Below are 25,829 nucleotides of genomic sequence, written 5' to 3'. Positions count from 1 at the left end.
CTGCACGCATAAAGCGACTAGGCTAATGAGCCGATACAAGATTTCTCTCGGGCTACACACGGACGCCCAATTCTTCATAAAAACAATAGTCATATTAGATCATGATTGTTTTTTATTAATAATAATATAATTAATGTGATTAATATGTTTATTAAATATATATTTTAATAGATCTTATGGATGTAATACATAAAGACGTAGTCGAGATAAAGTTTGGTTGAGTTAGAGAAGTCTTAGGAGATTTGTTCACATCAGATAGTTCGATGTACTGAAGATATTCAGTAAAGAAGAAAGATCTTGCTTGATAGTCCGGTGTTGAGGCTCGAGTACTCAGCGGTGGGTTTCTGCTTCGAAGGAAAAATAGAACAAGTCATCGGATGGTTCAGTGATTAGAGGAGAATACACACCGGAGTATTTCTATCAGGGAAGATTGCAACTATTGAAGATTAAAGATCAACTCACCAGATAGATCAATAATTAAAGAGATAATTGTACCGAAGTATTTTCATGAAAAAGAAGGATTCAAAGAGTATTGTTATATTTTATCTTGTGAAATTTTTAGAAATGATTAGGTTTTTAAGTATCCTAATTTATCATCTATTAGAACTTCACCGATCCTTATACAATCACGTATGCTTGGAAAGATAACAATGTAGACATGCGTTTGGGAAGATGCTTAAATGAAATTGTTAATCATGGGGGCTTGGCAAGGTTAAATGGATACTTAACAATGTGGTGTACTTACTAATCAGCTTCTTAAACATTTCTTCCGTCGTGCCCTACTACTGGCCTAGGGGGAACGGTGGCGCAATTGCTTTCCGAATAATTCTAGACGAAAAAGGTTTTCGGAATGATGATTGGCACGTTCCTTTATTTTGGAAAGTTTCATCTTTCCTATGCTTTTGGAGGAAAAGAAAAGAGAAGTTAAGCCCTACTTGAAATGGGGACTTTTTATCGACTTCTATGGGAGCTTAGCAGTTTATGTTTTTCAGGCAATTGATCCGAACAACTAATTTTACATATTGTATTCCTATTATCCGCCCCTACATTTTTATCTATTTTATGAGCTTTATGTATATCAATGAGTTAATTTGCTTAGTATCATAGCATAGGAGCTGAAGTTGGATTTTTTCAGAATGAAAACAAGACCCAAATCAAGAGAACCTAAGTATTTTTCAAAAAGAAGAACTAGACACATAAATTCAGGCGTACACCTACACTCGTCGGTTCCTAAAGCCATAAAAAAAACTTGGATTGAAGAATGCCATTTGAGTCGCAAAATGCTATTCCGTCATTAATCTAAACAGCCGCTAGAGTCTTTTTGGAGAGAGAGATAATTTGAGTCGCAAAATGCTATTCCGTCATTAATCTAAATAGCCATTAGAGCCTTTTTGGAGAGAGATAATAATTTTAGAAATGTCAATACAACAGGAAAACCAGTTTTCCGGTCACGAGGACTTCGTTAGATAAACCCCCAAAGCCAAACCTAGGCAGAGACCACGAACACAGGCGATCGAAAGAAATCGAAGCCCAAATCGAATCGAATCCGATGTCGTCGCATGATCCCAAAGAGGACGTCGACCGCCTCTTCGCCTGCTTCAAATGCGGCGTCTCCCCTCCCCGTAAGCTCCTCCTGCTCCTCCAAGAAATGGGATTTATTTTAGGCAATGTTTCTCGATTTTCAGTGATCATTCAGTCCGGTTCGATGGGTTTCAGAGTCGGCGTTCAGAGAGAAGCCGCTTCGGCGGGGCAAGAAGTCGCGGGTCACCCCCGGGGCGGAGAGCGGCGGCGGCGGGAGCTCCTGTTCCGCCTCCACGCCGGATGCAGTAGAGAAGGTGAGCGCGTGGAATTTATACCCTCTCTTTTCTATTTCCAGACCAAAAGGAAATTATGGATTTCTGGCCATCTTTGCGCTTTCTAGCATGGTGCGCCATCATCGGCGGCCATAAAATTTACAGGCCGCAAGCAGATGTCCCCAATCGTGTTCTACGGTTCCCCACAAGGCGTTCCGGTGAAAAAGCCACTGAGCCTCTTGAGACTGCTGCGTGAGATCCGCATTGATCTGAAGAAGCAAACCGACTTGATCCCCAGGTGTCATTTAGTCCATGTCGCACTTGGAAGCACATAATGCTCATCATGTTCTGAATTGCTGTTTGTCATCGGGTATGTAGGGATGCTGTTTGGGCTACATTTCCTAGGCAAGAGGAGGCAATCAGGTTCTCGAAAGCACACACGCATACCAATGTCTTTAGCTATCAAGATCATTTGACTGGGACAAGAAGGTTCCTTGTGTCTACATACGACGAGTTTTGGAGAAGGTTAAGTCCTTAGTTAATTGCATCTCTTGCACACCTTATTGCTTCCTAGCTTCCATGTGCATACTGGCCCTCTTGTTAATTAAAATAGGGCTATTACATCATGGCTAATTCGAAATTTGGTCTCTTTTTTCAAATGGCCAACCATTTGTACAACCTGCACTTAGTGCACTCCCTATTGCTGTATTCTTGCAGGTACAATGATATGGATCCCAGGATTCGCCATCACTATGAAGTTATCCAGGAGGTAAGTTGCCATTTATTAATTCTGTGCTGAAATGGTCATATATTGTATGTTGCACCTTACACGTTGTATTGCAAGCAAGTCTTTGTATCACATTGGTTCGATGTTCTATTCCTGGATCTGATGCTGAGAATAAGTAAAAATAGTCGGTAAAGAACATGAATGTTATCTACCTTCCTTTATTAGTGCATATACTTGTTTACTTGGGACATTGTTTCAAAATAATTCTTCCTAACTTTGCGGAATTCAAGTGTTGGTTGTGCCTTGTAACCTGGTTCACCAGGGGATTAAATATTTTTTTCATAAAAAGATATTGCTATCTTTTAGAGTATAGTACTACAAATAGATTGACAAAACTATTGCAAAACCACAGGTTTATGGGTCAGAGAACGATAAATTTACTGCCAAACTACAAATATTAAGGGGTTTCATCAGAAAACTACAGATTTAGCAAGAATAAGGGTTCTCCAACACATTGTCCCTTTACTCATAAGCTGTCTATCGACATGGTGGGCCCCTGAGTTGGCCAAGTCATATAACGGGAAGCAGTGTCCATTGGTGAGCTCTCCCACTGCTAATGGGGCCCAGCGGTCAGAATGGAGCTGTAAACCGAGGGCCCTCAGATATGTAGTTTTGTGATATATCTCTTGCTAAATCTGTAGTTCTTTGACATAATCCCTTAAATCGAGTTTTACAAAATTTATTATCTTTTGAATTTGGATGAATCAATTTACGTATAGTCATGCAATTGAATTTTTCCACAGATGGCAAGTTGCCCACACTAAATCTTGATTGCTGCTACAGGGTTCACCTTGCCACATTTACTTTGATCTGGAGTTTGATACACAATTGAACGTGAAGAGAGATACAGATGAAATGGTGGATATATTGGTTGCCGTCATATTTAGTGCCTTACATGACAAATATTCCATTGAAGGACATGAAGAGTGGATCACAGAGTTAGATTCATCTACTGAAGGTGGCTCATTTCTCTTTTGCTTGGTTCAAGTAATCAAGTCTGGTTCAATCCTAGCAAATTGCTTTTAAAACTATAAGCAGAATCCTACAAATCCAGCCATATATTTGGTCAATTCTAACTTCTTGAAGTGATTTATCTCTATAATTATTGATTAAACATGTCTTGCAGGCAATTCATGAAACTGTACCAGGTAATAGGGATGCAGCGACCTACCACTTTTGTGGAACAATAAGTTGAAGATATAGTGGCCCTTGAGCTTAAGCACATGATTGGTTCTAGTTTCAGCCTGTGGGATATATTCATAGAAGCCAAGTAGGAGTAACAATCTAAAGTTGAGTGCACAACACAAGAAAAAACACAATACTTTTACTGTATAATGCAGTCTGGTACTGTTATGAATCGTATACAACATGGTGAACTTCAGTCATAGCAAAATAAGTTTTTAGTAGATTTATAGCTAAGTAAGTTGCATATGCTTATTTGCTAGGAAGTGATCCCTTTTCAAGTCTTAAGTTTCTTATGCACTTCACACGCATCTTTTTCATCCATCCATCCAGTATTCATCTGAAAAGTGAAGAGTGGGGGAAGTGAATACATTTCAAAGGGGGAGGGAAGTTAAAGATTTTCTGTTATTACAAAGTGTTTCTATTATAGCCATCCCCATAGCATTTTGCATTATGTGCCAGTCAATTGCCATGATAACCTTCTATACTGCTTAATAATAGTCACATGACAACTATTGTCCTTTTCTATTTTAGCGAAGTTTTCACGCCATCTAATCATTCGTATACCCAAGACTGCATTCAAAGACAACTCTCATGTTGGCGCATTTATCTCTGAGGTATTATTCAATCTCAATCTTCATTTTTGTTGTCATCAGTAAAATTGTTAGTTTCAACTGTCGCTACTGTTGTTCTCCAAATTATTGGAGAAAAGATTCAAAATGGAAGACATCTATATTATTCCATATGGTTCATATGAAAGCCTGAGACCTATTTGTACTGATTGTTAGGAGTACAGAATCCTTTACGTGTTAGGATACACATTCATTAGTAGAGACCTTTTCCATCACGCACTCGTGTACTCTATATATTGCCCATAGGGCTATTCCATACAAGTGCTATTCATAACATGATATCAGAGCCAAAACCAGGGTTTTTTTCCACCACCATAATTGCTGCTGCTGTTCTTCATCCTGAGCAGCCGCAACTCGTCATCCGCTGCCTGATCACTTTTTCGTTCTGACGCTCCACCGTCATTGTTGCCAACCAACCAACATGCTCTTCATCTTGAGCACGATACTGGTCTCTGTTCGTCACCGTCTTCCACTCTTCATCTTGAGCTGCTACTCGTTGCCGGTTTGCTTTTGTTCTGATCGTCTTCATTACCTATCCTATTGACTCCTTCGTTGGTTCTCTTTGCTGACTCGTCATCGTCAACATGAGTGGGCACGAACACATCTGGATTGGCCAGATCGAAGCCACCATGTCGATCGGATCCATGCTGCCAGGTCTTCTTCATTGCGGATCTTCATCACCATCGCCACTGGATCTTCCACGTCGGGGGCCGCCACCGCCAGGATCCAATCTGTCGTCGTCGTTCTTCTTCGCCAAGATTTGCTTTGCTAGGGGTTCCTTTGGATCGTGCTAGTTGTAGGGATTTGTTACGTGCCGCAAGGAGTGCTGTCGGGATCTGTCGTGCACCGTCTGAATCTTTTCCTCTGCCGAGTTTTCTTCTACATTAGGTCGCGCTGCAGGGGGGCTATCTTGCCCACGAACAGTGGTTGTTGCTGGACTGGGTTGTATGTGTTGGACTTGCTAGTGGCTTCGTCGTCTCTTGCTTGCTTGTTGCCGTTTCTTTAGGCCCAGCCCAAAGTTTTCGTGGTGAGCCGGTCCAGGTGCTTTGTGGCTTGCTGTTTGTTGGCCTTCTCCTGTGATGGTCCCTCGGTGGATGCGTCTTGCTAGTCTTGTTGCTTCCACTTTCGTTGCTAGTATTTCTATTTTTATTTAGAGTCTTTCCTTCCATTGTGTCCACATCACAGTCTCTCTTTGATTTCGTCTATGTCGTGTCAGTCCTCATATTCCTTCATCAGTCAGCTGATTTCTTTTGTGGTTAGCCAAATTTCGTCTTTGTTTAGCTAATCTTTTCACATCATTATTGATGCAATAGTGCCATATAGGTCTTTTTTTAGTTTTAGTGACAACTTCGTTTGTCGTCTCTACTCGTCATCCCTTTGTTTGCGATTCTTGATCTAGGACATTCTTTTGTCATCTTGGTCTTTTCGTAGCTCTAAAGGTGACTTTGTTGTTTTGCTACTTGTCGTCGTTTTGTTGCGATTTTTGACTAAGGACATTTTTGTTCCCATCGCCACTACTTTACTCTTGTGCTTCATTTTGCACTTCTTCGGCTTGATTCGACAGATTACCAAGGCTCCACTCTACGACGACTTTGAAGAGACAATTTTTTGGATGCATCAATTTTATACTATGTCCAAGTTTAGTACTTAGTATTCACTCTTTCAAATGCAATGCTATTGCATATGCCTTGCATTTGAAGGGGGTGGGGGGTGGGGGGGGGGTTAGGAGTATAGAATCCTTTACGTGTTAGGATACGTATTCATTAGTGGATTCCTTTTCTGTTACACACTCATGTACTCTATATATTGCCCATGGGGTCTATTCAATATAATACAAGTGCTACTCATAACACTGATGAGCTTGTACCTGCTACACAGAGTACTGCAGTGTGGCTACAATGTAACTGTTGCCTGTATGCTGTAGTGTGCTTTCTAAATTAATACTTTTTGGAGAAACCGGGTACAAATACTGTGTTTCTTTAGGATAATTGCATATTCCTGCTTGATTCACTGCAATGGCCATACCATGAAAAAGTTCGTTATTTTTTCTTCTGATCTTGCTATGTTTCTCTTGAAAAAGAACCAAGAATGGCTCCTAAGTTGTCCTCAGTGTTGTGGAGCCTTTAATAGGAGTATTCACGTTATATCTGTGTTTAAGGAACTTCTGAAAGAGTATTAGTTCTGCAATAGTGTTTCTGTTTTTTCATATCTACTGTCCATAGCTAGATTGCAAGTAAATTATCTTAGTTTTTACCACACTTTAGGCCTACTGTTTCAATTCATCTTATCCTGAAATAGAAATATAGCATTGTTTTAGAAAGAACTAGAATAAATCTGGTCCTGTCCGGAACATAGCAGTTTCACAGGACTTTTATAGGGAACAGTACAATTCCTCATTAAATCTTTACACTTCAAGTCTCCAATGAAAATTAGCAATGTGTTTTCAAATAGACATTTCTGCCTATATGTTTGTCAGCATGTTTAAAATGTTTATTGTGTTTTTTTGCATGGGAGGTTGTAATCCCCCTCCCCCTTTTTTTGCTACCTGTTATGTTGCAAGCTTTAGAACTGATGTCATTGCATACAAATCTTAATTTCCGCAATGAAGTTTAATTCTTCCCCACAGGTCTGTTCACAAATTGCAGTTCAGCGTGCAGCCGATCCTAACCTTGATAAACTGTATATTACAAAAGATAGCAGCTCTACAGGTCCTGTTGATGAGCTCTTTATCGATACTGCCGTTTACTCTCGTAACCGTTGTTTCCGTTTAGCTTTCTCATCAAAGTCTGGGAAGAAATCATTTCTTGTGCCTACCGGACGTTTCAAATGCAAGGAAATGGTGAGCTCTTGATAACATACTTTATTTTTTTTTAATACTTGGTGAGTATGCTTTTTAATGTCAAAGCTAAATTCATCCTGTTTAGACATGTTTCACTTCTGATTGTTTTGCAATTATCTTGTATAATTATGTTCTCCGTTTACATTTTCTATATACATGCTTTATGTACCTCCTGTGCGAGATTTGTTTTTAGGAGTAAGCCTGCACTGGTTGCAAATGCAAAATGGTTCAGGCCTTATAATTGTTTGCTTTGCCGAGCTACTTTTGTAATAGCTTCTATTCCTACAAAAATGACAAACATTTATTGCTCTACACAGTATATGTGTTTCACAATTATAATATTTATCCCATTCTTTGTTCCTCGAATGTACTAGTACCAAGTGTTAAGAACAGATTGTTAGAAGGTACGGAAAACAGAAAATATAATAATTAGTATTGTCCTATGCTGAAAATTTTCTAATTAATGAATATGATTTATATCTAGTAGCCATTGCTTGTAAATTGGGCCTACCAAGTTGTCATGAGATCAGTTAAATTTTTGAAGTTGATTTTTGACTGATCTCTCTTGAAATTCAGTAGACTTGTGGTGTTTATATTGTTCCCTATTTTGAAAGAAGTTGTGTAGTTATGTGTTTACATGCAAGAATAAGTGGTTGTCCAAAACAATGGTAAGTGAATCTAAAGAGAGCCATGAGTACATTGTTTATAAAACTAATTGCGTATTTTGTATATGTGACGAGTCTTGTGAATTGTGATGCTATGAAGAAAGCGAAATGACAACTTAGCATGCATAATTTGGATGCGCCAGCCACAAACCCACAAACGGCATTGGTTGGATGGTCAATGCTATTACTCCATATTCAAATCAGCACTAGAGAGACCATTTATTTCTTCTTGAAACTCCACGATAGAAAAGTATTATCACCAAGGCTCTGTTCAGAAAGGGAGGATTTGGATCCAAATCCCTAGGATTTAGTTCAAATTTGAACTAAATCCTACAATTATTGAATCCAACTAGTCGAGAATGGGAATGAGTGGAGGCCTTCGGAACCAAGGGTTACTTAGTTTGATGTAGATTTTTGGAATACTGCGATGGAGTGGTATGACCACAAAAAAGTGGAGAAACGAGGTTCCAATGAAATAATTGTTGCATTTGAGAGGCACATGCTGATGGGAGGTAGAGCAGAGAAAGACTTGATGGTATATTCAACAAAAGGTGAGTAATATGAGGAAGTGGACATTAGTCTATGAGTTAGCAATAAAACCAAATCACAATGAAAAAAAGATGGAGATGTAATATGGAGATGTTAGACTATGCCCAATATGAATAACATGATGAAAGTATTAGACAAGTGCTTAGAATAATATTACGCTTGTCTTGCAATGCCCTCGGAATTTGTCCTAACGGCCAGTTTTCCATACAATGGTCCAGCCTCTAGGCAAGAAGAAATAAATGTTGTGGTAATTATTCCTAAACCAGCCATCTTTTAATAAATTGGGCCATGCCAAAAAGAGAGGTTACTGGTGGTAGCAGACCCACCGATCTAGTGCTACTTGGTTCCTAAATCCTGGTCCACAACTTTTGGGCCTTGGTTATGACAATGGATGCAGCCTATATTGGCTTGTTAGGCCTTTGTCTAAATGCTGGAATGCAGCTGACAATTTAGGTAGAAGTTTGCACTGCTGTCTCTACTGCTTGCAGGTGATATGGTTTGGTTTATATGAGATAAACATCCATCGGAGAGGAGCTGGACGGTGACGGCTTGGGGAAGAGAGTGCTAGAAGAAAATGCGTTTAGGGAGGACAGGGTTATTTTGGGGAGAACAGGAGCTATTGAGGGAGGGACCTGAGGTAGACGGGATAGGGAAACTTAGTTTCTTTGTTATTCAGTGCTTAACCAAACATGTGCACGCCTGCCTCTTTAAATAGGCAGCACCCGTAACAAACTCTATCTCTAACCAACTACTGGATAACCATGCAACAAACACAATCTCCATGTGGCTAACAAGCCATCCACATGCACCTATGCCTACAAACAACTTTCTAACTAATGCATCCCTGTAGCTAACTAATTTATTGATGTATGCAGCCTGCGTGTTGCCATGTCTGTGCTGCTGCCTGGCTATGTGCGGCCAGACTAGCCCAAGTCCTAGCACATAACAGCAGTAATTTTAAATCTACTCAGTAGATGCAATACTATATAAAAAATATGACATCAGATTTCCTGTTTCTGTCATGTTTATGTCCTTTGTCATATGTTATCCTATGTTTGGTGTAGAGGCCAAAAATTGTACTTCCATTATCTAAAAAAAAGTGTTATCCTCTGTGATACCAGCAGGCAAAATTCGTCTGTGTATGTCATTCTATTGAAAAGCTTATGAGATTTGGATATCTATATCACTATTACACTCTGACAGCGTATTCTAATTTTTACAGAATGATAAAGATGTCTTTATGGAGTCACTTATTTGCAGATTAGATGATAACTGTGACAAACTTTTGATATGCAAGCTGGACTGGGAATGCAAGAAAACATTGCATTTTGACTCTGAAGTCAGCATGCCACGAGTGAGTATTTACAATATGAATCACAACGTCGCCTTTTTTCCTTTGCTAGTGTACTATTTTTCTGAAAATAATCTGAAGCTGACATATTTTCTTGTTTTCATATTATAAGTCTCTCCAGCTGTTGGCACACGAATTAAAATGCGTGTTAAAATGACCATAGTTACCGTTATTTAGAGCCTCTCCCGCTTTGGCTTGCCGCCGGATTCTATCTCCACACTGCTGATCACATGAGTTCATCGCTTGCCTCCGAAGGGGTCAGCTGACACTTCTCTATTGCTACCTTCTGAATTTCCACAATAGAGATTTCAGGATAAGTTAAACCAGCATTGTCATATTTCTCAAGGTTAGAAAGTCCTAGGAATTCAACAGCTTGATTGTACTTGGAAATTAGAAGATTACCAGCTAGTTGCCTCTGAGTGCAGATTTTCTTTCTACTCATTCTTCCTCTGGCTTTGCTTCCCTGAGCACCTGATGATTGAGTTTCTTTCTGCCCTTTGTTTTTGTCCTGAATTCTTCTGCTCACAAAATTAAGCATTGCCGATGAGCTGGGAGTCACAAAATTATGTTGCATGTTACCAAAAGACTTAATATTTGGAGTACTAACACCATGTGATAGGAGTTGCCTCTGATGCTGCTCATCTGGTACTTGAAACATTAAAGCCCTAACATGGCTAGATAAATCTAAACTCTCAACCATTCTTTCACAATGTTTTGCTATTGCAGTACCAAATAATTGATCAATCATAGCTTTGGTATTTTCTAGAGTAATAAGTGTGCTACTTACATTGGGCTTTACCTCGGGCTTGGTGCAAATAGATGGCAGCGCCGTTACCATGAGCACAGATGTAACAATGTTCTGTTGATCAATTTATGACCGGATTGATTATGGCCGGAAGCTTCGATTCCCCAGTGGAGTCGCCAAAAAGTGTGTTGACGTGAAAAGATGTCATGTGGCAAACACTGAGCACCTCGTGTGCAATTCTGGATTAGAAGTTCCGACCAGGATAATCAGAAGCTCCAATGTGGATCGGAAGTCCTGACGATAACTATCCGACAGGCAGCGCCTAGGAAACCCCTGTCGTGGCGCCACGCCGTTGGACTTTCATCATCACCCACACTCGAGAGCGACCCCGTCAGAGTGCAGATGGTCGATATCAAGAACGAGTTGCAGCAGGAGGGAGAAGAAAAAGGGACGGGACTACATGAGCTTGGTAAAAAGATAGATGCGATTGTATTTTTGATCGATTGATTGATGATTCAATCAGCCATAACCCTATTCTATTTAAAGGGCGGTATGTCTTTCGTAAAAGATCAGGACTCTTAATTCAAACCGAACAAGACTTACATATATTATTTGGTTATGCCTTCTGATCTCCAAATTTTCTATAACTAACATATCTTTGCTGTTCGACCACTTAAATTCCCATACATCTACCCGAGTATCTCTTATTGCAGTTCGACTACCTACTCGATCCGAACATCTGCTCGTGTACCGCCTGCTCGTGTTGACCACCTGCTTAGAGACCGATTGCTCTATGTATCTATATCATCGAATTCGATCCGTCCTTCTACCTGCTCAGAGACCAGCTGCTTAGTCCGACCATGTCACTGCTCGGCCCAACTATGTGCTTCAAATTCGACCAGTCACCATTCTGTTCGACCTCCTGCTCAGAATCCTTGTGCTCGAGCTTGACCAGTCCTTGCTCGGAGATCAACGTGCTTAGGCTCCAACGTGCTCGAAGCGTGACCAGCCTGCTCGGAGACCAACATGCTCGAAGCTCGACCAGACTGCTCGGAAATCAACGTGCTCGAAGCTCGACCAGCTTGCTGGGTCCGTCACCTGCTCGGAGACCATGTGCTCGCAAATCATTTGATCGGAAACACGTACCTTAGCTAGAGACCACCTCAGCCGGAGATCACCTTGCCGGAGACCACCTAGTCGGAGGCCACTTGATCAGAGACCACCTGATCGGAGACCTGGTCGGAACCCATCTGAACACTTCCGACAAGCTCCGAGTTTCATTGTTGTATCTTGTCGGCCTCCGCAGTTACCGTCCGATCTCGTACAACCTTCTCTAATTGGACTACTCTGCTTTCCGATTCAAAGCCAAATAGTAACTGAATCGCCAACAGCCTTAAGTTCTTATCATTAAGCCAATCATCACTGCAATGACCACTATAGATGCTAAATCTTGTTATCAACAACCTTCTATCATCATTATGCCAACTTTTGACTTCAACCACACCAGAACCATCTGTTGACTTATCAATGGGTGGAGTGTCAGTCAGATGAGATGCCATAGCATAATCCCTCAACACAGTTTTCACAGAAAAGGCCCATTCTCGATAATTGTGACCATCAAGCTTCAGATGAAATGCAATAAGCCAATAACAGTAGGCTGCGACATAATCGGAATATTAATAATACTTGTGCGATAATAAAGAGGTTACCACAACTCCAATAGCCTTGCAGAACACCTCCAGTAGTAGCAGAGAAACACCACGAGCTGCAGCAGCAACCGAAACACCATCACTTCCAGCAGCAGCAGTAAATACTCCAGTAGCAACAACAAGGCCGCAACTGACACGACTGACAGGAGCTCGAAACCGGCTGCAGGCTGGAGTGTGCCTTCAAAACGACGAAAAAGAGGAGCAACAAGCGGCTAGATGAGCAGCTGGGGTAGATCCGCTGGCTGGAGTGCACCTTTGCAACAACGATGGGGAGAGGTCGGGCTTCCATGACACGACGACAGCAGGTCTGATTCACGACGAGTGACATTGGATCGGGTTGTGACAATGGCAACGTGCAGCTTGATTGAGGATGTCGATGACAGGCTGCAACAACACGGCGGCGACGGAGGCAGATCCACGATGGGGACGAGCCGCAACAACACAGCGGCGGCGAAATTGAGGGCGACGGCGACAGGTTGTAGCAGTACGATGGTGGCAGGGGCGGATCTACGACGGGAGATGAGGAAGATCCGGCGGTGGCGATGGGCCACATGCTAGAATAGAGGAGTGACGTGACGAGAACACGGTGGCGGCGACGGGCCACATGCCAGAACAGAGGATCGATGATTTTTTTTGGTCTAGGTGGATAGGTTAGTCTAACCCTAACCCTAAACCTTGTTCTAATTCCATGTTACCTTGACTGGAATTGTGGGAAAAGTAGGATGACCATCCATTAGATTTGCTCTCAATATATAGAGTTAGAGATTGATCAACATGGGCTTAGAATATATATGGGCTAGATATATACTTATCAATGGTGACGAAAAAGGTGAGGATGGCAACGGAAAATACGAATAAGGAAGAGTTAGGAAAGAGAGAGGCTCAATTTTAGTGGATCAGAGGAGATTAGAACATCACAAGTAGTCTCAAGAATGCGACAATGTTTGTTCTCAACAACACCATTCTTAGCATGGGAACCAGAGCAGGAGAACTAAGAAAGATTGCCCTAATTAGCTAGATAGCGTCGATGCACATCCGAAATGTACTCACCATCAGTCAGCACAAAAAAACCTCGAATGGAAGAGTTAAACTGAGTGCGAATCATAGTGACAAATTGCTGGTAAATGGAAAGGAGTTGACCATGAGAAAGACATAAGGTAAATCCAAGTAAACCTCGAATAATCATCGATAAAGATCACAAAATATACAACTCAGTCTATTGCAATACCCCAAAGGGGGCTAATGTACAAGAGATGGAGATGTACAATATGCAAGAAACACCCTACACTAGGGGATAACTACGCAAGATATACAATACATCTAACATCTTAAATGCATGCATCCTACGTGGAAGAACTCATTGTCGCATCAGCCCTAAACTGGTGATATGGCATGGCTAAACCCCTTAAGGTGTGAGTTTGCAATGGGGCTAGAGATGCGGGGTGCTAAATGAAACTATTAAACTAACATTATGATCTCATATAAGTTAGGGTTGGAGTTAGCGTAATCTAAGATCAACTACATAAAGCAGCAGACAGTTGGTGTGGATTGGCAACAGGGTAGTTTTTCAAAGGTTTGAGGTGTGTTTTGTTCCAGCTACCTGAGTTATTGAAGGGTTGCGGGTAGGCTACGCTAGCACAAAATAAATTTTCTCTACCGCGTTCAACCAGGAAGCCATGCGAGTAGGGGATCATGAATCGTTACCACTTGACGAGCAGTGCAGCGGAAGAAGAGTTGGAGCAGACCAATCCAACGTCGTGCGCGTCAAGTAGTCGATCGTCAACCTCGTCCCGAGCACGTCCCGAGCACCTTCCGAGTACTCGCGAGTACGTCCCGAGTAGATCAGCACTGCAATAGTAGTAGCGCCTCTACGGTATCCACACGTACAAGGATGGAATCGCCGTGCGCCGGTGTGCTAGCACCGCGCACCCGGCTAGGGTTTCGAAGGGAGTTCGGGAATAGGAGGCGGCCAGGGTTTTTGGTGGCAAGATCTATTTCTTTTCAGAAAAACTCTATGCGCCTTGGCCCCTGCCTATCTTTATATAGAGCACGCTAATGGGCCTTTAATCAACATTAAAGCCTATTATGACTCTAAACCCTAATGGTCCTTTAATCAATATTAAAGCCCATTAGCAGATCCAATCCGCAAACTCGATCGCCTCTAGGGCATATCACCAACAATCTCCCACTTGCACTAGAGTCAGTACAAGTTTTATATTCCATCCCCTTAAGTGTGTGACCCGTTAGGTTCATGTGTAAACGGCCGCTATCCGGAAACCCTTTTCCGAATTGCAAGTCAATAGCGGTACCTAGCAGGACATATTGACTCCCGAATGCACACAAAGATTATATCGGCTGAACCTTGATATACTCATGCACCAATCCCTTTACCACACGATACCAGTCAAGCTCAAGGCGAGATTCGTGCCACCCTTGTGATAGCTCGACCATTCACTCGATCAAATAGTGGATTCACCATGATTAACTCTTTAATCACATTGGCATGGCCATGCACTTTCCAATCCAACTACCTCGAGGGGCCCAGAGATATCTCTCCCGTTATTTAGGAGGGGTAAATTCCATCTTGATCACTCACATCCCACGACATGTTTCATAACATACCCGAAAGCAACCTTTATAACTACCCAGTTACGGAATAGCGTTTGGAAGCCCCTAAGTGTGTTACTACACATTCTGGAATCAATGATGATCTCAGGTCAAAGGATTCTGTAGGTACACCATTTGAGATAACAACTGATGGCACATTAAAAATAACAATCCCAGCAGTATCTCAGGGTGGGTCTATCCAACATCATGTTCTCTAACATGTGTCCACATTACTGATTGATATCTCCATATCTATGATCCGTGAAACATGATCATCATTCAGTCAAATGTGCTAATCTATAAATCATTATTGTCCCACACAATGATATGAGATTAGGGACTATTTAGAATAACATCATAAAAATAAAGAGTTTCACAAACAAGTCACATACTTGCTGATCAATGTAAATGATAATTATTCATGGAACCAGATAACAATTATCCAAAAGTACATTAGCATAGACAGAACACATTCTCTCACATGCACTAGAGTCTATCCCGCAAGTATCTAATACCCATAGAGCTCAAGTGTGCCTCATGCTTGGGCTGTGGGAGAGGCTTCGTCAACGGATCAGCAATATTCGAATCTGTGTGCACCTTGCATATCTTTACATCACCTCTATCAATAATCTCTCGAATGAGGTGATAGCGCCGAAGTATGTGCTTGGACTTCTGGTGCGACCTAGGCTCCTTGGCTTGTGCAATGGCACCACTATTGTCACAATAGAGGTCCATTGGACTGGACGCACTAGGGACCACACCCAACTCAGAAACAAATTTTCTGATCCAAACAGCCTCTTTTGCAGCTTCCGAAGCTGCGATATACTCGGCCTCCGTTGTGGAATCAGCAACCGTTTCTTGCTTGGAACTCTTCCAACTCACCGCACCTCCATTGAGGCAGAACACAAAACCAGACTGCGATCTCGAGTTGTCCTTGTCGGTTTGGAAGCTAGCATCGGTGTAACCATTTACAACGAGCTCCTCCTCACCTCCATAGACTAGGAACATATCCTTAGTTCTTCTCATGTACTTGAGGATACTCTTTACTATAGCCCAGTGACATTCACCTGGGTTCGATTGATATCTGCTCGTAACACTTAGAGCATAGGAGACATCTGGGCGTGTACAAAACATAGCATACATGATAGACCCGATAGCAGAAGCATACGGGATCGCACTCATCCTCTCGAGCTCATCAGATGTCTTAGGACATTGATTCTTGCTGAGAGTGATGCCATGTGACATTGGCAAGAAACCTTTCTTGGAATCTTGCATATTGAACCGATTCAATACCTTGTCAATGTACGTGCTCTGGCTTAATCCGATTAGTCTTTTCGACCTATCTCTATAGATCTTTATGCCCAATATGTATGCTGCCTCTCCTAAATCTTTCATTGAAAAACTCTTTTGCAACGAAGATTTGACAGCATCGAGCATTGGAATATTATTTCCGATCAATAATATGTCATCCACATATAAGACCAGAAACACAAGTGCGCTCCCACTAGTCCTTTTGTAAACACAAGGCTCTTCTTCATTCTTGATGAAACCAAACCCTTTGATCACTTCATCAAAACGAAGATTCCAACTCCGAGAAGCTTGCTTTAGTCCATAGATGGACTTTTGCAGCTTGCAAATCTTCCCAGCATTTTTCGGATTGACAAAACCTTCAGGCTGTGTCATGTACACATCCTCACTTAGGTTTCCATTAAGGAAAGCCGTTTTGACATCCATTTGCCATATCTCATAGTCGAAATATGCAGCAATTGCTAGGAGAATCCGAATAGACTTTAGCATTGCGACGGGCGAAAACGTTTCATCATAATCAACACCTTGAATTTGCCTGAAACCTTTCGCCACCAATCGTGCCTTATAGATGTGAACATTTCCATCAACGTCTATCTTTTTCTTAAAAACCCATTTACACTCGATAGTTTTCACACCATCAGGTGGATCGACCAAGTTCCAAACTTGGTTTTCTCTCATGGATTCTAACTCGGATCTCATGGCTCCAAGCCATTTTTCGGAGTCTGGTCCCACCATTGCTTCCGAGTAAGTCTTAGGTTCATCATTGTCCAACAATAATATGTCGCGCTGCCCCGTGGTTAGGAACATAAACCGCTCGGGTGCACGACTGAACCATTCCGACCGACGTGGGGCTGGTGTCTCGACAACAGGTTCTGCAACATCTTGCATACCGAGTTGTGGTTCAATAGGAGTTGAAACACTTTCAAGTGGTTCCCGAATTTCTTCGAGTTGCACCGTGCTCCCACTAACTCTCTTCGCGAGAAACTCTTTCTCAAGAAAGACACCATTCCGGACGACAAACACTTTGCCTTCTTCCCGGTTATAGAAATAATATCCTTTGGTTTCCCTAGGATACCCCACAAAGAAGCATTTATCAGATTTGGGAGTGAGCTTATCAGACGACAAACGTTTTACATAAGCCTCACAACCCTATATCTTAAGGAAAGACAATCCGGGACGCTTCCCGGTCCATATCTCATATGGTGTCCTCTCTACAGCCTTAGATGGAACCCTGTTTAACGTGAAAGCAGCAGTTTCTAGAGCGTATCCCCAGAAGGACAATGGAAGATCAGATTGGCTCATCATCGACCGGACCATGTCTAACAGAGTTCGGTTCCTCCGCTCGGACACCCCATTCCATTGTGGCGTACCCGGTGGAGTCAATTGTGGAACGATTCCACATTGCCTTAGATGATCACCAAATTCATGGCTCAAATATTCACCTCCACGATCTGATCGCAGAAATTTAATTGTCTTGCCTATATGATTTTGTACTTCATTCTGGAACTCCTTGAACTTTTCAAAGGATTCAGACTTGTGCCTCATTAGGTAGATGTAACCATATCTACTAAAGTCATCGGTGAAAGTAATGAAATACTAAAAACCACCTCTAGCTGTAGAACTCATCGGTCCACATACATCTGTATGTACTAGGGCCAATAATTCATTTGTCCTCTCACTTCGACCAGTGAAAGGCGTCTTAGTCATCTTGCCAAGTAAACAAGACTCGCATGTATCAAATGATTCGAAATCAAATGAATGTAGAAGACCATCTTTATGGAGTTTCTGCATACGCTTCTCATTTATATGACCTAATCGACAATGCCAAACAAAAGTGGGATTCAAATCATTAAGCCGAGGCTTCTTTGTATCAATGTTATAGATAGTTATATTCTCAAGATCCAATATATATAATCCATTTACTAATGGACAATTACCATAGAGCATACTATTCAAAAATATCGAACAACACTTGTTCTTTATTATGAATTCATAACCGTCTTCTTCCAAACATGAAGAAGAGATAATGTTTTTGCCCAAGGCAGGAATATAATAACAATTATTTAATTCCAAAACTAATCCTGAGGGTAGCGATAAGGAGTAAACGCCAACGGCCAACGCAGCAACTTTTGCACCATTGCCGACGCGAGCATCCAGTTCGCCTCTTGCACACTTCCTAGTCCTTTTCAGTCCCTGCAACGATTTGCAAGTATGAATCATTGATCCGGTATCAAATACTCATGAATCATCAGGACGAGTAGCAAGATTAATTTCAATAACATTTATACCTGAAGAGGAAGTCTTACTTCCCTTCTTCTTTTTGAGTTCTTCCAAGTACAATTTGCAGTTCCTCCACCAATGACCAGTCTTATGGCAGTGGTGGCAAGTGTCAGAAGCGGCAGGGCTAGCCTTGGGCTTTCCAACAGGTTTAGGCTTAGAACTCGAGATCTCATCCGAAGTTTTAGCCTTGTCCTTGCGCTTTCTCTTCTTGCTATCCTTTTGAACCATCATCACATGACTAGAGCTCTTCTTAATGCTTTCCTCAGCAGTTTTTAGCATCCCATGCAATTCAGCCATGCTTTTCTCCATGCTGTTCATATGAAAGTTCAAAATGAACGGCTCGAAGCTCGCAGGGAGCGACTGGAGAATTACATCCGTAGCCAACTCAGGGCTAAGGGGAAAACCAAGTTTTTCCAGGCTTTCAATGTAACCAATCATTTTGATCACATGAGGACTGACTGGACTGCCTTCTGTTAACCTGCACGCAAACAAGGACTTTGAGGTGTTGTACCTCTCGGCCCGAGCTTGGTTCTCAAACATGCCTCGGAGTCCCACAATCATATCATGGGCATCCCTGTTCTCATGTTGCTTCTGAAGCTCAGAGGACATACAGGCAAGCATGAGGCAGCTAACATCCAGTGAATCGTTGGTGTGCTTCTCATAAGCCCTCCGATCCGCGGCAGGAGCATTATCAGCTGGTTCATCAGGATAGGGGACCTCTAGAACATATTCCTTTTTCTCTTGTTTGAGAACAATTCTCAGATTTCTATACCAATCAATAAAGTTTGTTCCAGAAAGCTTCTCTTTTTCAAGAATCGATCGCAAATTAAAACTGGAAGTGTTACTAGCGGCCGGTGCCATGATCTACAACAGAAAATGCAGGTTTAGCACTATGCCTATGTGAATCTTCTATTAAACAATTTAACAAAAGATACTCCACTATATGTGTTTTCCCTCTAACAACATATAGAGGATCAAGATCCATATTCAACTAAGTTCTAGTGAGCTTTGGCATCACTGCTAGAAACTTAGTGACATAGGTAAGCAACGCCTTGCTAATCACATCCATATGTGACTCTTGTTTGTTGGGTGGCATCGAATGCCCCGGCGCCCAACACCATGCCCCAAAGCCCAAAACCGTTTTGATAGCTTTATCAAGTAAACCAATACTATGCGTGTGGATGTCCGACATCCACTCTAACTGGTTAAGATAAATGATGGCACCTTGCTTTGGCAGACCTACCACACAATGATCAAAACCTTTGTAGGTGCAGCTATTGGAAGGGCATCAATTACTCTTGATTTTTCTGAGGGAAACTAATCTATCATGAAAATCATATCCACCACATATAAAACATGAAAGAATAGTATGATAGGAACATAAAAACATCACAGGCAATCATATTAACTGTGACATAGTATGGCCCCTTCACATGGTGATCTCCATCGCCACGGTTCCTGTCCTCCGGGTCATCATGCTTCAAATCTCCATGATCTTGTACTAGTCTATTACACCTAATAGCACTAGATAAATTACATGAGAAGAAGCATCACAAGTCGACACGCAGGCCGTTATACAATAACATGACAGTCTTGGGCTGCAATTAACCATGACTCGCAGGCCATGAAAAATTACACACATGCATCACATATCACAAGGCCATACCAGTCACAACATTCTCTGCAAAAACGAGTTAAGCGTAGAATCGAATTCTAATGTCGTGATGGGATCATGTTATTACAACAATCTATGCGTGTACGCGACGGCGGTCCCGCTGGCCGGTCAGCGGGCGAGGGGTCGAGGGGGGAGCCCCCCCCCGCGGGTTTCAGGGCAGCGCCCTGAAAACCTCTCGGAAATACATAGATCGCATCTATGAAATCGCTATGAAAATCTCATCGGATCGATCGTATCGAGCCAATTCCGAGTCATTCATAATGCCTCAATTTCCATTAGATCAATCCCATTGATCATCGCGTGAGGTTTTTCCAGAAACGATGACAGCACACACGACCTCGATCTGCTGTTCTCCCGACCATGTCGCGATGCACGCAGTTAGCCCCGATGGTGATTCCAGCCGGTAGGGGCAAGTCGCACGCAAAAACAGGTGGGAGATCGAGCTAATCTTTTTGGCTATGTGGTTTCATCGACTGGCATCTCATCCGATCTCTAATTCACCAACCGTGCATTGATCAATCCATCATATGAACTGATCAAAAACAATAGATCTAATCTATTTCTATCACATATCTTCTATATGAGACTGATCCAGATCGAAAACTACGCAGGATGGCTCTGATACCACTGAAGGGTTGCGGGTAGGCTACGCTAGCACAAAATAAATTTTCTCTACCGCGTTCAACCAGGAAGCCATGCGAGTAGGGGATCATGAATCGTTACCACTTGACGAGCAGTGCAGCGGAAGAAGAGTTGGAGCAGACCAATCCAACGTCGTGCGCGTCAAGTAGTCGATCGTCAACCTCGTCCCGAGCACGTCCCGAGCACCTTCCGAGTACTCGCGAGTACGTCCCGAGTAGATCAGCACTGCAATAGTAGTAGCGTCTCTACGGTATCCACACGTACAAGGATGGAATCGCCGTGCGCCGGTGTGCTAGCACCGCGCGCCCGGCTAGGGTTTCGAAGGGAGTTCGGGAATAGGAGGCGGCCAGGGTTTTTGGTGGCAAGATCTATTTCTTTTCAGAAAAACTCTATGCGCCTTGGCCCCTGCCTATCTTTATATAGAGCACGCTAATGGGCCTTTAATCAACATTAAAGCCCATTATGACTCTAAACCCTAATGGTCCTTTAATCAATATTAAAGCCCATTAGCAGATCCAATCCGCAAACTCGATCGCCTCTAGGGCATATCACCAACAGTTATTTAAGAGTAAGATTCACCAATCTTGAACAGTATGTTCAAAACCTATGAAAATTCTAGTTTGGGAATTTTGAAAATGAACTAGTGCCTAAATGATGTCATGCAGTTTAAAACCGCACAGATGCATGCTTCTTTGCCTTTTTTAATTAAGAAAATCGATTTAATTTCAGTATATGCTTATTTTATATATGCAACACAATATATTTGCTGTATATTGCCATAACCAGATTCAAGGAAGGAACTGCAAGGATTCTATTACTACTTATCGAAGTGATTTTCCTCGTGAATATACTTATGGAAGATCTCCTTTCCCAGCTTTGGATGGCTTTATTGAATCTATCGCTTCTTTTGGAAATGTTCCAGGTTGTTCTTCCTCATAGTTGCTTGTCTTTCTATTTTTTTGGATAGTCGTTTGTGTTTCTAATACGTGTTTATGTATTCCACAAGACATTGTTTTACCATGTTTGTTTGCATTGACCTTTTACATGTGGTCATGTTAAGGCACTCAGTTCTATAATATATCATTACAGTAGTTGTGATATATTTTGGATTTTTTTTCTATTTCTGAAGGTCAAGAATGGTAGGCTCTGTAAATCACATAGTTCTTGATTCTAACAGGATTCCTGAAATAGAACAATTGATGCATGCTGTTGTCAAATGAAAATCACTTGTCTCATACTGCCTTGCATTCTCTTAATTAACAGTGTAGTTACTTGTAACACATGTCCCATATCAGCTGGGTCATGCAATGGGCCATTGTGCCACCAAGACTGAGCCCACGGCCCAAGCTAGAGGATCAGCAGCTCTACAAAGGAGATGCCAGGAGCATAGAGAGGGACATCAAACCAATGAACTGAAACATATCCCATTCCTGTTCTTCTTCCTTCTCAAGCCTTCCTGGCGATTTGTTCTCACGTCATGGCGATCTTGCCGGCAGCCACAGGAACTTTATCCGGTGAGAGCTGTAGAACATCCTCATGTCCCAGTCCTCATCGCCGGTGGCCACGGGGTATTACATTACTTGAACGCCTCTAAAAGAATTTTGCCGAGTAGGACACCCGAATCTGAGACAGATTGTGCCACATGTGTCCATGCCTGAGTGACATTTTGCATGTCCATTTTTTTGGACAAATTAGACACTAGACTCCGAGTCGGAGACCTGAAGTAACACAAACTTCACTAGATTTCTCTTGTTATCCTCTCTCATTGTCTATACCTGGGGCTCCTCAGACATAAACACTAAAACTCCTTTTCTTCATTTGCTAAAGGAGAACACATTGTTGGCGCTTTGAGAAATAGAACTGTAAATCGAATAGTACATTATATCGACATAATTTATATCACGACTCTTATTTGCGTAATTTAATGTTGAAGGAAATTAAATGCTGCATTCATTGTATTGCAGGAAAAATTCGATCCTGGTACTGGTTTTCACAATATGGTTTGATGATCTATAGCATGTCAAGGAGCAGATACTGTGAGCATATTGGACGTGAGCATAAGAGCAATCATGGTAATAATAACATCTTGTCTTTTCTCTGCTACTCTGCTAGCTTATTTTCAGGAAGATCAGCTAGCAGAGTAGCAGAGATATCACTTAATAATGCTGCTGCACAAACGTTTGGACACTTAATTTCCTGTTCTATGATGTGTTTTTTCTACTCTACTCTTGCTGGTAGTTGGAACACTTGATTCTGTGTTATTGTTTTTTTTTGTGGGAGTTAAATTTATTGTTTATTTGTGTTTCTTCAAAAAAGTATCCATATTTGTTGCATTCTATTTTACGCATTTAGGGCTTGTTTGTATTGTGAAGAATTAGACCCAATCCCTTGGGCTTGGCACGGAAATTAGTTCATTTTTCTTCCCTATCCGAAGGGATTGGGCCTTTTCCCCACCCATTCAAACAAGCCCTTAGTATGCACTAGTTGATTAGATAATGCCTAATGTGTTTGCTGAGCAAAATAATCATCTCTTGCTTCCTTTTCCCACTGGTTCGCTTTTGTGCAAAATTGATGTGCATCGATTATAAAAGATGCTATTGTTTAGGAAGTAGCAGTAACAATTTTCCCACGCAACTTCAGCTATCTCAAATACTTGGCTATCTCTTATTTACGATAGCTAATTACTACAATTGTAAAATGCACAGTGATGTACATTGTTGATTTCCAAAGAGCTGCGTATTACCAAAAGTGTTATGACCCTGATTGTCAAGGTAAGTGCGGAGCATTATTGCAGTGATTCTCAGTTCACAGTGATTATCCTTCTTTCATAACATCAATGCTTTGGAATAGGTTATCGTTCTCCATTGCGCGCTGTACCCTGGGACGTGATGCCTGAACTCATTTCTGTAGTAGAGTCAGCCCAGACAGATTATCAGGGGGGAGTTGTAGAAATCAATATTGAAGGCAACAGGGATGAATGCGTGGCTGATGGTAAATCCGTTATGGAGAGCGGCGAGGACGATCCTGATTGGTGGGAAGAAGCGGTAAAATTTGCCGACAGCATTGACAACATCAATCATGCTCCTGGCTTGTGTAACTTGGTTAGTAGTCTCTGTTACTGCTTCTGCTGATCTTAGTTCCTCAAATTGTACTAGCATACTGATCCATGTATCCGCAGGATGATAACGGTTATGATGACGCTGATGCTGAATGGTGGATGCACGCGGAAAGGATTATGGAGCAGATTGAGGGACAAGCATCACAGAACAATCCACAGGGTTCCTGCAGTCACTGTTGCTGAACACGTTCATCTTACATGTAGCTTCCCCGGCGCTAGATTAAAGTTTTTAACCTTTGATGTATATATGAATTCTTTTAAGTGCACATGTAAAAAATGGGTGTAGCTACTTCAAGTTTGCAGAATGGTCCATGATAAATCAACCAGATAGCACAATTTGGACAACTATATTTGTCCATTTTATAACGATTTGAAAATGCCTCAGTTCTGTATCACATTGATTATTCGATTCATATATATATATATATATATATATATATATATATATATATATATATATATATATATATATATATATATATATGAAGAAATGTCTGCAAGAATATGTTCATATGTGCACTGCGGAAGAAAAACAAAGAATAAGGCTTACCTTTTGTCCAAAGAACTTGTCTTTTTCTTTTTACAATGAAAGATATGAATGAATTTTTCCTTTTATTTTCAAATGTACTTTTCCTTTTATTTTCAAATGTACATTTTAACAAGATTTTCATGTTCTGTGTGGGCTATTCTTTAATGAATCTGCAAGGTCAATCTCAATCAATGACTCTTGTGACTTCGGTGCTGAAGAAGAATCCTATACGTAAATGGTTACAGATCTCTTATCTCTTTTGAATAGTCTCAAGCTCATCACCCAATTGGTTCACAGAATCAGCTTAGCTTCATAAAGACCAGAACTATTCAAGATTGCTATGCCAGTGCGGTTGAGTAAATTTGTGCGTGCAGAAAGTCTAAGAGAGATTGATTGTGGTTGGATTTTGAGGTGTATGATACCGAAGAGACTGGGGCCTTGTTTGAAATATGGAGTAATGGTTTCGGGCGAAAATGGATAAAGGATCAGATATATTTGATCTTCTGCAGTTCTTAATGGGGTTCCGGGTCAGTTATCCTCAACTACTTGGTAATATTTTCTGTATTTCGAGATCTAACCAATAGCAAGCTTCTCTTGATGCATTCTGTTAGAATCATATGATATTTTTCTGTTTCTGATTTTGTCTTGTTGAGTTCTTCATTATAAATTATAGAATGACCCTCCTGTAGCGGTCAAGAGGCAATGCTCTCTAACAGTTTGTACTCTGTTAGAAAGGAGAATCTAGGAAGTTTTTAAAATACACGCTGATGCTGTTACCAAAGCACAGATGGTGGTGTTTGCATTGCAGTGGTCTTCGAGAAAGTAAACAAAGTAGTCGTTTGTCGTTTACAAAATGAATAGCCCTTCAAGACATAGATTGACAATATGAGATGAAATTACATTGCATTATGCGCTCTTGATCCTGATGTTGTTTACCACACTTGATATTACCTTGTGCAAAGTGCCATTGATCCTACATGTGCTCTTCAGCTATGCCTATGAACTCAAAACAGTAGAATCATGTTCTTGAAACCAGTTCTCCTTCTCAAACAGTGTTGCTTTGTTGTTCAGGTGTACAATGCCCTGGGAGCCGGAGCCAGAGCCAGGTACAAGAGAGGTGACAAACTTTACAAGGCAATATTTTTTTACACCGGCTCAACACCTGCTGTAGCTCTACGTGAGCATGGAAGCAACCATTTCTCGGTTCTTAAAAAAGAGGTGGGAAGCAAATTTTCTGAAATTCCAAAAAACCAAGGTATTTGAGATACTATGTTTTGCAATACAATGGTTTTTGTTTCATCCAAGCACCTTAAAGTTTTTGGTACTATAGTATTTTCAAATACCATGATATTCTTCAAAAACTCCAAAAATACTTAAGCAGGCCCGAAGTCAGCTTTCAAGGCCTTTGAGGAGGCACT

The 25,829-nt window shown here is 41.5% G+C and overlaps 1 protein-coding gene across 2 annotated transcripts; it reads left to right on the top strand.

Annotated features, from left to right (window-relative positions):
- Positions 1-1,388: 1,388 nt before the first annotated feature.
- Positions 1,389-24,277, top strand: LOC133890073 (uncharacterized). 2 transcript variants are annotated; one of them, XM_062330517.1, is made up of 14 exons: positions 1,389-1,622; positions 1,717-1,835; positions 1,959-2,091; positions 2,172-2,318; positions 2,511-2,562; positions 3,364-3,538; positions 4,297-4,379; positions 7,021-7,233; positions 9,670-9,801; positions 21,551-21,686; positions 22,729-22,836; positions 23,470-23,535; positions 23,615-23,865; positions 23,943-24,277. In XM_062330517.1, exons 1-14 carry the CDS (start codon positions 1,603-1,605, stop codon positions 24,063-24,065), a joined length of 1,758 nt encoding a protein of 585 aa, XP_062186501.1. In that variant the 5' UTR covers positions 1,389-1,602; the 3' UTR covers positions 24,066-24,277. The 2 variants fall into 2 exon arrangements, with proteins under 2 accessions (XP_062186501.1, XP_062186500.1); XM_062330516.1 differs by having other exon boundaries at positions 1,391-1,622; positions 1,922-2,091.
- The last annotated feature ends 1,552 nt before the right edge of the window (positions 24,278-25,829 follow it).

Source organism: Phragmites australis, chromosome 14, assembly GCF_958298935.1.
Source record: "Phragmites australis chromosome 14, lpPhrAust1.1, whole genome shotgun sequence".
NCBI classification, from domain to species: domain Eukaryota; kingdom Viridiplantae; phylum Streptophyta; class Magnoliopsida; order Poales; family Poaceae; genus Phragmites; species Phragmites australis.
Note: the sequence above shows the minus strand (reverse complement) of the source record. Positions and strands in the feature narration are given on the sequence as shown.

What these genes read in the sequence shown, in the direction of transcription:
- LOC133890073 (XM_062330516.1), top strand. Translation starts at nt 1,550, where the DNA reads ATGTCGTCGCATGATCCCAAAGAGGACGTCGACCGCCTCTTCGCCTGC. An exon ending in ATGCGGCGTCTCCCCTCCCC is followed by an intron (nt 1,623 to 1,716) that starts GTAAGCTCCTCC and finishes GATGGGTTTCAG; the next exon opens with AGTCGGCGTTCAGAGAGAAG. An exon ending in GTTAGATTCATCTACTGAAG is followed by an intron (nt 3,539 to 4,296) that starts GTGGCTCATTTC and finishes TTTCTATTTTAG; the next exon opens with CGAAGTTTTCACGCCATCTA.